The sequence below is a fragment of the Exophiala dermatitidis genome, assembly GCF_000230625.1.
Source record: "Exophiala dermatitidis NIH/UT8656 unplaced genomic scaffold supercont1.6, whole genome shotgun sequence".
NCBI lineage: Eukaryota > Fungi > Ascomycota > Eurotiomycetes > Chaetothyriales > Herpotrichiellaceae > Exophiala > Exophiala dermatitidis.
This window is the reverse complement of record NW_008751651.1, coordinates 723571-736634: the sequence shown is the minus strand read 5'-3', so window position 1 is coordinate 736634 and position 13064 is coordinate 723571. Positions and strand designations below refer to the sequence as shown.

Sequence of the window (13064 nt, the reverse complement as noted above, 5' to 3'; positions counted from 1 at the left end):
GTTTATTTTAGTCTTCCATGAGCAAATCAAATGGATTTGAACTTTTTGTGGTTGTCACTGATCTCTCCGCACCGGTTGCGGCTGTGTGGTTTGTTTTCCTTTTCTTCTTCATGGGCTTGGATGCAATCCAGTCTTTGGTGCCAGTGATGATGACGGGATCTTCGTCATGTTGGATATAGGATCCAGATTTTTCTGCTGCATCGCGACCTGCTGGCGCACCATGCGGGTAATCCGGCGTGGACTGTAGGCTTTTTGAAGCGTCATCATCAAGTCCGAGCATGTTCCGCGCATGCCGAATGACTGTCGAGAATTGAGTATCGTCATATAGACCACGGCCCATGAGGCGGAGATGTGAGATATCCAGAAACAAATGCTGGATGTCCGGCATCAGCTCGAGTTTTTGCGATAATTGCTTCATTTGTGTGCTTATGCTGGAGATCGCGGATGGACTGGCGGCAGCGTCGGCGTTGTCATCTGAATTATTGATGTCGTACTGGGTGTTGTTCTGAACTGGTTCTGCTATCCGACCGTTTAAAAAGACGTAGTTCAGGATCTGTTTGAGCATGCGAAACGAATACAGAACGGCATGCAGATTGGCAAGGAGATGGATGTCGTCCCATGGAACTGCGCGTGGTGACGATCTCGGATTAGAACCATCAATCCCCAAAAGCTGCAGGATCTGTGTGGGTGGTGGGACGGATTTACCAGCTTCAATCTTTTGACGACGGACGAGGCTGAACGCTAAAATGTACCAGTTCATGACAGAGTAGTTTGTTTCCATTCCCGGGCTTCCGTCTTGTGTGGACGTCGGCGACAAGTAGTCTTGAAGAAGTCCAAGGGTTTCGGTCAAGTGGATCTGGATCTGGGGAACGGAGGGGGGGTTGATTTGCGCGGCGGCAATGCGTTGTCCTTTCCTGGCGTATTCGGTGACGGTAACGGTTTCGTGCGTGCTGCTGTTCGCGCGGTTGTACAGGAGTACTACCGAGTAAGCTAGTTGGCGTATGTCGGCGCCATAGGACCAGGAAGAGTCGCGTGCTGGGTCCTCGACCAGAGGAGTCAGATAGATGTGCGGCGTGTCTTTGTCCGTGACGTCAACGACGAGTTCGCAAGTGCGCGGATCAATAGAGTTAAGGAGGGTCGTGGGCACGGGAAATGGAGGGCGATCGTCACTATTCGTCGTTGTAGAAGGTAGAGGTAGATATTCTTGTGCAAAAGCTGCATATTCGGCGCGATACTTGTCCAGTCGCGAGTCGTCGCGGGCACGTTCTCGCACTAGCGATATCGATAGACTCTGGTCGATGGATCTTTCGAACCCGAAGCGGAGAAGAGATGAGACATTTAGTCTTTGAGCCATGTGCGTTGGGGTCAAGGCCAGGGCGGTGATCTGGCCGGGACTGGTCTCATTTTGTGTAGTTGTCTTTGTTGATGTTTTGGATGTGGGTGTGGGTTTGTGTTTGTGTTTCGTCTTCTTTTCGAGTGACTGTAAGAGCACAATGCGGCCTTTACAACCCAGATCGTGGACAGCCAGATCTGAATCGTTGGTTAGAATCGCCGAACCGGCCGTTTGCCTTGCTGCCGTGGCGCAGGACAGGTCTGCTTCCCCGGGGACGATGTGGACTTTGGATTTCCAGTCCGGAGAGGCTTGTAATAATTCAATGACACTGGCGACCATGAATGGTGGAGCGGGGAGTGTTGGTTTCCTACCACTCGACATGATCGGCGCCGTGGCCCTCCACAATGCTTCGTCATAGTCGATAGGGACTTGTTGCGGAGGCCCCAGGGGGAAAGACTCTGGATGGACTTTTCGGTAGGTTTCCAGCTGCTGGCGGAGCCGTTCCATGCGGTCCAGACGCACACCGCGCTTCGTCTCAGGTAGACCTCCATCAAAGAAGATGTCGGATACGTCGACTCCATGGCTTGTGAGTTCGTCGAGAAAATGATGCGCGGCTTGATTGATTTCCTGATATGACGGGATAGATATCGCGGCTGTGGTGCAAGAACGGAAAGCCTTGTATACGAGTAACTTGTTGTATATGTAGTATACCAGTGAAGGGCCGTCGATGATCAACGAGTGTACGTCCTTACCGCTCTCCTCAGAGGGTAGAGCTGTTGAAGATGACTGGGACTGGCCAAGTATAACATGATCTGCGTACGGATGAAGATCCTGGGACAGGCGTGGAATCCCCATGGCTTTGGGAGGGATATTCTGGTCCTGAAAGGGGCTTCATACCGTGATCTAAGGTCCTGCCTTCCAATATGACTGGACTTGGTCCATTGCTTCAGCCTGAGTGGAATCTTCACGCATTTAAGTGGCTGATGGAGTGGACGACCAAACAATATCTTGTACATTTCATGTTGAATATGGATATATCAAATTGCGCTTCGAGTACGGCGGAACATAAATGCCACAGTGACCGCATGATTCACTGTTTTCGTTCCCGCTGACTAATTGTAGTATTTCGAACACTCACGGCAGACGCGTTGTCTTTCTCTTCAGCTTTCATCTCTTCCTTCAACTGTATATGACCAACCAAGTTGGTGTGGGCTTATCATGACCATCCACCCAGCTAAAGTACACAGATACGAACTCCAAGCCTCCAATAATGATGCCGGTGGTAATTCTGGCGAAAGCAGAGGACTTCTATCGCGCCTAAGCCGAGCTGGCCACTGGCTCAGCCTTGTGGTCCACGGGAACTGCTACAGCCTCGCACGTAACGTCTGGTTCGGCTCTGATCTTCTCAGTCACAGCACTCTCAGATCCAGCTTGGTGTGTACCATTGACTGCAGCTTTGACCTGCCCAAATTCGTGGTCAAACACCTCCTCAGCGTGCTTCTCGGCATCAAAGCCGTGGATCCAATCCTGGCGAGGGAACTGCACTGATTCTGGGTCCTTCTTGACCTTCTCCCAGTCGGCTTTGTGCCACATATCGCGTGTTGTCTCTCCAGTCTTTTGCACAGCTTTGACGCGGTCGTATCTAGCGACAATGAGCACCGTAAGGGAGATCGGCTTTTCCTAGACTTACCTGATTCTTTGGTAGGTCCGCACAGCATCTGGGACATCCTCCTTTCCTGCCCGTCGTAGGCAGATTGCGATTGTCACGCCATCCTCCATGGCTTGCGTGGCCCCTTGAGCCGATGTCGGCAAGAAAGGATGTGCTGAATCTCCCAGCAAAGCAATGCGGCCTGCCTTGCTGATCCACGTGGGCAGTGGATCTCTGTACACCAATTTCCAGTCGACGAGGTGGCTTTCGGGCGTCTTCGAAACGATGGTCTTGCATAAGGGATCCCAGCCTTCGAACACTTTATACACATCCTCCAGCTTCCCTGGGAACGACCACGACTCGTCGATGTCTGCCTCGTCCTGTAGTCGTTCAATCAGCAGGATCGAGAATGATAGGTAAGTCATCTTACCTTGTGTGTCAACACCCAACAGCAGTCGCTGCCATTCTTGATGGTCGAAAACAGAAAATGCACGTCCTGTCCAATCCACCCATTGAATGTATCTCCATTATCACAGAAATGCTTGGTTCTGGGGTCCGCGATCATATCGGTGTTTGGAAACCTAGAAATGAGTCAGTCTCAGCACAAGGTAGTCGGCGTTGACAATGATCTACCAGGCACGGAACACTGCATATCCGCTGCTCTTCGGCTTGTCGACATACCCCAGGACCAGTTCGCGTGCTTTCGATCTTACGCCATCGGATCCGATGACCACGTCGCCGTAGACCTATGCACATAAGCAAAACGCGGCGCCATTTTGGTGCGAAAACGTCAGCCGTACCTTTTCGCCCGTGGTGAGCTCGATACCCGCCCTGTCCTCTTCTTCGATATACTTTTCGACTCTCTGCCCGAGATGGATGGGTATCTTGAGGTCATCCTTGGCATAATTGAAGACCACTTCGTGCAATTCTCCACGATGGCCGTTGAACACTGGGGCATCCGGATCCTGCGGAGGCGTGGGCTGGGTAATGATGTGTTCGCCCGTATACTTGTGGATCCTGAAGCCATGTTTCACCAGGTCGATGCTGAGTGATCTCATCGTCTTTGCTATCGAACCGTCCGTTCCCCAACGTCGAAATATCCGCCCGGCGTTGGCTCCAAACGATATGATGTCTCCGAGCGGTTTCAGGATCGGGAAAGACTCATAGATCTCCACATCGTGGCCTTGTCGGTGACATTCTATAGCTGCTGTGAGGCCTCCGAATCCTGCAGCCCTGTTAGCAGGACGATATTGCTACTGCGTTTGGATCTGCGTGCCTGCTCCGACAATGATCACTTTGATCCCGGTCTTGGATTTGGCAAATGGCTCCTCCGCTGCCATAATCATTTTGAAGGTCGTTGAGAAGGTCTAATTTCACAAGAAGCAAGCCGAGGATAAATTTACAGTACGCGACCTTCCGCGAACAAGTGAGGCAGTAAGTTCAAGACCGACGACGACTTTTTGAATTTGGAATTAGCAGATGAGCCGCTCCAGGTCCTTTTAGGCACCACCATACAGCAACCGGTCACCAGCCCCACGATGCTGCGCCTGTACATTCGTCGGGTTCTAGAAGTTTAGACGGGCTCGATGGCTCCATTGACTGACATTTATTGGAGACCACAGATTTCCCCAAGCCGAATTGCCGATCGTGAAGCATTGTACCAAAATGGACAATGGACAGGGGAGTTCGGAGAATATCATTGGAGCAGGTGAGTGGTGGTGGGATTTCCTTCTCCACAGTCACCCTCCAGTCTTCTGTCCCTTGTAGTGGCACAGCATTACGCCTCTATACTCGGATATACATAGTACTTTCACAAAACCACTTGCGGATGATTTGGCTGCCCTATTTGACAGTTCGTTGTGGGGTTGGTCCGTTGAAGCCACATCTGGCGGCTAAGACATGGAATATAACCCGCCGAGCAACTGTGCATCATCAACACCACTGTCCTGGCACAACCTCGAAAAATTTCAGGTGGCGTTGATAAGAATCCTGTGAGTTCCTTTCCATTGTCCGAGCCAGGCGTGTGGTCAAGGCGCTCTGCTCTCCTGTTGCCGGAATAGGAACCATCCTCCATAAGCGAAGCGGCCCAGGCACCCGATCTGTTGCGTTCTTCGGGATGCCGACGTGTTATCCAACCTGGCGATATACTGCTTCGGGTTAGGCAGCACATCCACGATTCGCCTGTCAGTGTCGAAGGACTACTCACCACTATCTTCGAAGCGTGGCCCAAGGTAACGGACGCAAGCCGCACATAACGGCTCCCAGCTGATTCCGAAACCAATCAATCAATCAGCCACAGCTACCTCTCGCTGCCTGCCTGAGTGCCACAGAAGAACAGTCATGACTTCAAACCCGCAGTATGGCCAGGAAACCACGGCGACAGAAGTGGCCAAAGCCTTTGCCAATGAGATCAGAGGCAAAACAGGTAAAGTAATCAATATCTGGTCCAGCAGACGGCAGGACTCGTAGGGCAAGGAAGCTAACAAAGTCCTGGACGCAGTGGTAATCGTCGGCGTATCACCACAGAGTCTAGGAGAGTCCATGGCATTGGCACTAGCATCTCAGTCGCCTGCACTTCTTATCCTGGCATCACGCACACGATCCAAGATCGAGGAAGTAGCTCGGAAAATCACCGCCGGCAACCCGTCGGTACGGCTGGAAATCGTCGAAATTGACCTGTCTTCTCTCGAGTCCGTCCGTCAGGGCGCGTCCGCCATCAACCAACTAGTGGACCAAATCGACATTCTGATCAATAACGCAGCCGTGGTGATGCAGGCGCACGCATTCACCAAGGACGGCCTAGAACTTCAATTCGGAACGAACCACATCGGCCCGTTCTTATTGACCAACTTGCTGCTGCCCAAGATTCTGGAGGCCGCACAGCGCAGCTCTGATCAAGAATCACGACCCACGCGTATCATCAACGTCACTAGCCAAGGACACGTCATTTCACCTATCCGCTTCAGCGACCCAAATTTCCTGAAGCGGCCCGAAGACATCCCCGAAGCAGAACGGCCTGTGTCCCTATCGCCGGGAGGATATAGGGCCTTCGACCCGGCCCCGGGGGAGACATACGTCCCCTTTGCAGCGTACGGCCAGTCCAAAACCGCCAATATCCTGACGGCGATGTATCTCAATCGACATCTCGCGAGCCGGGGGGTCAGAGCCATAGCGACGCACCCGGGTTCGATCTGGACAGATCTGTCGCGCAATTTGGACGAAACATACACAAGTTTCATCAGCAAGACGGGCGGGTTCTGGAAGGACCTCGATCAGGGCAGTGCGACTATGTTGGTCGCCGCGCTTGATCCGCAGCTCGGTAGGGACGAGAGTAAAGATGTCCTCTATCTCAGTGATTGTCAGGTCGCTGAGCCTGCGGCGCACGCGAGCGATTGGAACGCCGCGGAACGACTGTGGAAGTTGAGCGAGGATATTGTCGGGGAGAAATTTACACTATAGAGGAGGTATCTCATACGTATGTTTATATTATGTAGGTACCTGGTATGTACTGCAGGTATTTCTTGAAAACTATCCTATTCGTTGGAACGAAATAAATTACCTGGTATGTAGAGGACATATATTCCCCACTCAAGTATACCACGTTGGCTCCGGGACCTCATCCAACAAGAAGAACCTCCCCACTTCCCTCTCCTTATACGCAACAGGATCATGCAACGAATGAACCCTAAGGTCCCTCCAGAAGCGATCCAGGCCGACTTTCCTGGCGGTGGAACTAGCACCCGTGACCTCAAAGATACCATTGGTGACACGGAGGCCGGTATCCGTAGCCACGACTTTAATACTCGCCACCCACTCAGCGACCTCGCCTCTTCTTCGGGCAGTGACATCCCTCTTCTCCGCATGGTCGGCATACAGATCTCGAATCTGTTCGCCGGCACGGTCGGCCAGTGCCTCTGCGGCCCTCAAGTGGGCGTGGAAATTGCCGTACTTTGCCAGAATGTAATGTTCATCCGTGGCCTTGTCTTTGACATCTCCACCAGCTACATACGGCCACGCTCGAGTCTTGGTGGTGGTCCACTTCTTCGCCTCATCCAGAGCACCCAACGCGATACCCAGATAGAAATTCGAAAACACCAGCTGAATAGTCGGCAGCAACAGCGAGGCATAGGGAATACTCAAAATCGACTCGATGGGCTTCTTGGTCGCGCTGTCCCAGCCAAATGCATCGGTCCATGGAACACGGACGTTTTCGATCTTGACGCTGCCGGATTCCGTGAGCCGCATGCCGATGTTGTCCCAGTCATGAGAAAATTGAATTCCCGGCTGATTCGTGGGGACGAGCGTGAAGATATGTTGGCCTCCGCTGCCTTCGAGCACGCCTTCGAGGATCGTGGCGTCGGAGACCACGCCGCCCGTGTTGAAGTACTTGAACCCGTTGAAGATGATGTGTTTGCCGTCGTCGGCCTCGGTGATCTTGAGGTCGGCACTGCGCGGGTTCACGGCGCCGCCTAGGAACCAGTTGTTGGATAGGATCTGTTGCCACACCCGTCGGTTTTGGTCTTCGGTGCCCACGACGTTGGCGGTCGTCGACCAGAGTAGGTGGTAACCCAACAGCATGCCGATTGAGCCGTCGCCCCGTGCGACTTCGCGGATCGCTTTGTAGGCTGTCGCCCAGTCTTGGCCGGCGCCGCCGTACTCGGCTGGGCCGAGCAGTTTTGTGAGTCCTGATGCTTTGAGGAGGGATACTTCGGCGAAAGGCGATTTGCCTTCAATGTCTCGCTGCGGCGCGTCGAGAGACAAAACCTGTGCCACTTCGCGTGCCCGTGAAAGCCATTCCTCAGAAGAGTTGGGGAGACTGGCTTGGCTGTATTTCTGGGTTGCGGCGGCAATTGCTGCCCCGGTCTGTGTCTTGGATGATGCCCCGATTGAGCCCATCGTGAGTATGCAAGGTGGCTTGCAGAAATTGGATCTGAATGTCACAATGCTCAGTGATATTGGGGTGGTGGCCAGAAAGAAGGACGCGCAGAAGGAGAGGAGGACAACAAATAGATAAATACAGTAGTCAGATGGACTAATAGATCAGACGCAGTGGAGTTTGGCTTCTTGTGGCTTTTCACCGGGGAGATATTGTACAATGTTACATGTACTATACCAGTCCATTCCGGCGCACGCAATCAGAGTAGACTGCCCCTAGGCCCACGCATGTGGTGCGGATGGCATTATTCGCTGTGGAAACCTACCTTGACGCGATGAACCGGTTGGTCTGGCCGCGGGAGTTCTCGGTGCTTTCTTTTTCGACTGCTGCTCACTCGCATAGCCACAATGCGCCAGAATAGAGGAGTCCGTTGAGGGCAACAACTGTGCTTGGCAGGGCAGGGCCAACTGCAAGAACGGAACTCTAAGTTGAAAGAAAACGACACCATTGCCCGGCCCCTTGACGTGCTTTAGCCTTTAGGGACTGATTCAAGTTGTCGACGTCGGTATCACTGACGAGGTCTATCGGGCCACAGCAGAGCAACGTAGACGGGCCTCTCCAGGAGCAAAAGCATCCGTTCGACCATGAGCATCGATCGGTTGCTGGGGACTAGGCGGCGGGCAGCATGGGGGTTCGGGAAAGAGATTTGCGTATCCTATCGTGGATCCATGTTGCTGGACCCCGGATTGATTGTACAACTTACATTGCACACCTACCGTATCAGGATTCCGGTTGGTCTCGTCGTGATTGCGGTGGTCGAAGGCGTGATTTTGATATCGCGGTCCAGATCTCAGAGGACATCAAAGGGGTCCACTAGGGACAGGGGCTGCTGGACAAGCATACCTCATAGTCAGTCACCAGTAGCACGGGTCAATAGGAGAGGGAATGAACGGGTAACAACATACCTACTGTGCGTACTGTACCTTATCTTAGCGTGAATCTTCATCACCCTCGTAGCGAGCTGCCCAGACTGGCTGAAGACGAGCGCGAGTCTCCGTGATAATAGCTACGGCGCACGATGGCCCCGGTAGCATGTTCAGCACAGCAAATGTATACAACACTGTGCGACAATTCGGTAATCTTGAGAACTACTGTACAAGCCGCGACAGACCTCAACAGCAGAGGTGTACGTTGTACCTGGCTAGGAAGTAGCTTGACGTCCGACACCAGCCAATCAGAGTACGTGGTGTGTATGACGAGCTCCGAACGACGGGGTCGAGATCTGGATCCCTTCAACGTCTTCCCCAAGCCTAAGGAATCTCAGGTCCACCACTAACATCGCCTTCCGACGACGCAATTCTTTGGGCTGATGTCGTCAACTTGAATCCGGGGCCGTTCTTCGCTGCCCGAGGAGTCCCCCAGATGGCCTGCCCACGCCAATTCCGCCGGCTCAAGGGAACAATTCGACAACGGTAGGTGCTCCGGTATTATTGGTACTCCATTGTTATTGTTGAAACGATCGACCGGAGTTACTTCTGTGGACCTAGACTCTGTCGAGCAGGGGAGGCAGTAGTCGGTCCCCCAGGCGGGGTTGAATGCGCGGAACTCAATGGAGACTACTGCCTATTATAACGACAAAGGAAGAAATTCAGAAGGTAACGAAGTGCGAAAGGATTGCTCTCGAGCAGGAGCAGATTTTTGAGGACATTGGCCGTCGTTGCTCCGCTCTGCTCTGCTTTTTGTCCTCTCTCTGTGCTGTCTGGATACCTGCGCTGGTTGACCATTGTTATTTCTGGAACTTGGATCGTTGTTAATTTGCTTGCTTGACCTGCACAGCCAACTGGATATCTATTGATCTATATCTACCCGAGCTGATTCATTGTCCATCTCGACCGCGGACGTGCGTGTTACTGACAAGATGACTACCAACACTGTTCCTATCGTCAATGGCAACGGCAGCCCTGCCGCCGACATCAACTCCGACCCAGACCGGATCAAGTTTGCGTAAGTTCTCGAGATCATACCATCACAACACAGCATAGCCCATATCATATCATACCATACCATACCACATCAATCCAGTCCAGTCTGGAGACCATGCCTCACCGTTACTATACACATAACTAACCATCTACATATGTACTTTACAGCTACTGGGTCCCCAATGTCTCGGGCGGCCTCGTCATCTCCAAGATCCCCCAACGAACCAAATGGGACCTCGACTCCAACATCAAATACGCACAAACAGCCGAAAAAGTCGGGTTCGAATACGCCCTCTCACAAATCCGCTTCATGGCCGGCTACGGGGCCGAGTACCAGCACGAGCCAGTCTCATTCTCCCAAGCTCTCCTACACCACACGACCAAACTCAAGCTGATCGCGGCACTGCTCCCTGGACCCTGGAACCCCGCGGTGGCAGCGAAACAAATCGCCAGCATTGACAACTACAGCAACGGCCGAGTAGCCGTCAACGTGGTCTCAGGCTGGTTCAAAGCCGAGTTCACCAGCATTGGACAGTGGTGGCTCGATCATGCCGAGCGATACCGGCGCTCGCGCGAGTTTATCGCTTGTCTTAAAGGAATCTGGACACAAGACAAGTTTTCGTTCTCGGGCGACTTTTACCAGTTCCACGATTATACTTTGCAGCCGAAACCGGTGCAAAAGCCACATCCGGAGATTTTCCAGGGCGGGAACTCAATTGATGCCAGGGAGAATGCGGCGACGGTGTCGGATTATTATTTTATGAATGGAAATAGTAAGTAAAACAAGTACACCGACGGACCGTAGCAATGTTCTTTATGTCTGACTAACTTTTCCTGTAGCGCTCGAAGGCTTCCAAACGCAAATCGCCGACGTGCGCGCCCGCGCCGCCCGCGAAGGGCGCGCCGACCAAGTCAAATTCGCCGTCAACGGCTTCGTCATCGCGCGGGACACCGAGGCCGAAGCCATCCGTGTCCTGCAAGAGATCCAAGGCAAAGCCGACAAGGACGCCGTCGAGGCCTTTGGCGAGCAAGTGCGCAACGCGGGTGCGGCTACAGCCGACAAGACGGGCATGTGGGCGAATAGCAAATTCGAGGATTTGGTGCAGTACAACGACGGCTTCAAGACGAAACTTATCGGAACGCCGCAGCAGATTGCCGATCGGATTTTGCTGCTCAAGAGTTTGGGCGTGAGTATTTTGCTCACGGCGTTTTTGCACTATGATGAGGAAGTGGAACGGTTCGGGAAGGAGGTGTTGCCGCTGGTGAGGAAGTTGGAGGCCGAGGGACGCGGGAAGGATGTCGAGTATGAGATTAAGTTGACGGGGGATGTGTATCGGTCGAAGGAGGAGAAGAAGGCATGAGAATTGATAGGTATCTCCTAAGGTCGGTATTAGGTGCCAGTGTCAGTGTTACTGAAGGGTTCACACTGGAAACAAAAAAAAGGTAAAGAAAGAAATCAAACATTATGGAGTACTAGTGTCTCATATGAGTTGTCGATAAAAAAAAAGGTCAGCTACGGTAACAACTGGTTGGACTGTTTTGTCTTTCGAGGAACTAGTAGTTTTTTATTCTTTGATTATCTGAGCCATCTCCATCTATATACAAGGGATGGTATACGCCTCGGTGGGCGCGTTCAAGTTGCGACACTGACGGTAGTTTTCCTGGCCAGCATACCGCACACAACTGAGTTGACCAGTGACCATGGATGGCAGCAGAAGCCCCTCTTCTCTCTCGTATTCTCTGGTCTGTTCATTCCTCATCATCCAACTCCGGATAATGTCGATAAATGCCCATCCCATACTCTACCCTCCTCTCACTCTTCAGATAACTCTTGATCGTCTCCAACCCTTTGACCCTCTCATACAACTTCCACACCCTATCATATTGCCCACTCTCCCTAATCTTCTTGATATAATTCGGAAACGCAAAACTCAACCCATCCAAACACTGAAACAAGACCAAATCCGCATAAGTGAGTTTACCTCCATACAAATATCCACCCTCACCACTTCTTCCACCAGCTTTCCCACTCAAAACACGTTCAAAATACCCCAAGAACTTCGGAAGTCGATTCTCACGATAATCCTTCGCTCTTCGAAGCGCTTCCGTCTTCTGGTCTTCATAATACAATCCCACAGCAATGGGATGGTGTACGTCATGCGGTTCATTGGATAACCCGTCCAGTGCGGTCAAGGCAAGTGCATTGACGTGGTACAGACCGACGGGATCTTCTTTCGGGTCCGGCACAAGACCGAGTTTGGGACCGAGGTACAGCAAAATGTTGGAGGTTTGCGAAATCAAAACGTCGTCGCCGTGTTGGAGGATCGGGGGCGCGAAGGGCGGTGGGTTGTGGTGGTCGTCGCCGGTGTTATCTTCGCTGATGAGGTTTGTGATTGTGGGGATTGCAGAGTCGGTTTTGGCAACGTCGGTGTAGGGCGTGCCGGTGGCTTCGAAGGCCAGGCGGATGTGTTCGCCGCGGCCGGGGATGCCGGGCCAGTAGATTAGGCGGAAGGGTTTTTCGCCGGTGGTTTTTTGACGTTTGTTGGATGAGGAGGTGGAGGAGGTGTCGGTGGCCATTGTGCGAGAGGAAGGGGAGGGAGGACTCTGGTGGTGGAAAAAGAAGTCGTTTGGTGAGTTGATGACGGGGAGAGGTGCGGACTTGAACTGTCGAATTGTTCTGGGAGTTGAGGAGGAAGGATGAAGGTGAGAGAGATAACTATGTCCTAGCCGGGCAAGGACGGGATAATGGTTCATGCAACTTGTGTCTCGAGGTCAGAGGAAGAGCTGTGGCTTCAACAGCAGTACAAGTATAGTTACTTGTAGATGTAAGTTGTAGGTGGTGCACGATGGATGCCGCTCGGGTACCTGAAGCCTCGCGGACGTCGACGTCATTTTATACTTGTACTATAGCACGCAGCGTACAACTAATAACGCTGGGGAACTTGAAAGTCGCCGGCTCGGACGTCGCCGGTACCTGAAGTCGGTAACCTCAACTTTGCGGAGAAACGAGCTTCCGCTTCTTATCCGGCGACGTGCTCACGCTGCCAGGCGTGTTGTCTCCACCGATGGAAATGGACAGAAACACCTCCGCTTTGACTTACAATGTAGGTAGTAAAAAGGTGGACCGGCCCCGGGTATGTTGTCCTCGATACAATGAAATGTTACAGTGAGCATCACACCATCCTCCAACAAACGTCAGTCGAGGCCAGTTAGATCAGTTAGACC

General features: G+C 52.6%; 6 protein-coding genes across 6 annotated transcripts; 2 read left to right on the top strand and 4 right to left on the bottom strand.

Moving 5' to 3' along the window:
- Positions 1-7: 7 nt before the first annotated feature.
- Positions 8-2188, bottom strand: HMPREF1120_07092 (uncharacterized protein; the record flags this gene model as incomplete). The annotated part of the gene is made up of 1 exon (XM_009161306.1): positions 8-2188. One exon carries the CDS (start codon positions 2186-2188, stop codon positions 8-10), a length of 2181 nt encoding a protein of 726 aa, XP_009159554.1.
- A 297-nt stretch (positions 2189-2485) lies between these two features.
- On the top strand, positions 2486-6611 carry HMPREF1120_07090 (short-chain dehydrogenase). The gene is made up of 5 exons (XM_009161304.1): positions 2486-2993; positions 3039-3397; positions 3618-4415; positions 4597-5406; positions 5482-6611. The coding sequence occupies exons 4-5, from the start codon at positions 5322-5324 to the stop codon at positions 6438-6440; spliced, it is 1044 nt and encodes a 347-aa protein (XP_009159552.1). The 5' UTR covers positions 2486-2993; positions 3039-3397; positions 3618-4415; positions 4597-5321; the 3' UTR covers positions 6441-6611.
- HMPREF1120_07091 (salicylate hydroxylase) lies at positions 2651-4327 on the bottom strand (the record flags this gene model as incomplete). Its single annotated transcript, XM_009161305.1, has 6 exons — positions 2651-2975; positions 3024-3361; positions 3412-3562; positions 3615-3727; positions 3782-4214; positions 4239-4327. The coding sequence occupies 6 exons, from the start codon at positions 4325-4327 to the stop codon at positions 2651-2653; spliced, it is 1449 nt and encodes a 482-aa protein (XP_009159553.1).
- On the bottom strand, positions 6570-7877 carry HMPREF1120_07089 (thermophilic desulfurizing enzyme family protein; the record flags this gene model as incomplete). The annotated part of the gene is made up of 1 exon (XM_009161303.1): positions 6570-7877. The coding sequence occupies one exon, from the start codon at positions 7875-7877 to the stop codon at positions 6570-6572; it is 1308 nt and encodes a 435-aa protein (XP_009159551.1).
- A 1292-nt stretch (positions 7878-9169) lies between these two features.
- Positions 9170-11603, top strand: HMPREF1120_07088 (alkanesulfonate monooxygenase). Its single transcript, XM_009161302.1, has 3 exons — positions 9170-9861; positions 10008-10612; positions 10680-11603. The coding sequence occupies exons 1-3, from the start codon at positions 9776-9778 to the stop codon at positions 11198-11200; spliced, it is 1212 nt and encodes a 403-aa protein (XP_009159550.1). The 5' UTR covers positions 9170-9775; the 3' UTR covers positions 11201-11603.
- Positions 11589-12416, bottom strand: HMPREF1120_07087 (glutathione S-transferase; the record flags this gene model as incomplete). Its single annotated transcript, XM_009161301.1, has 1 exon — positions 11589-12416. One exon carries the CDS (start codon positions 12414-12416, stop codon positions 11589-11591), a length of 828 nt encoding a protein of 275 aa, XP_009159549.1.
- Between the last annotated feature and the right edge of the window lie 648 nt (positions 12417-13064).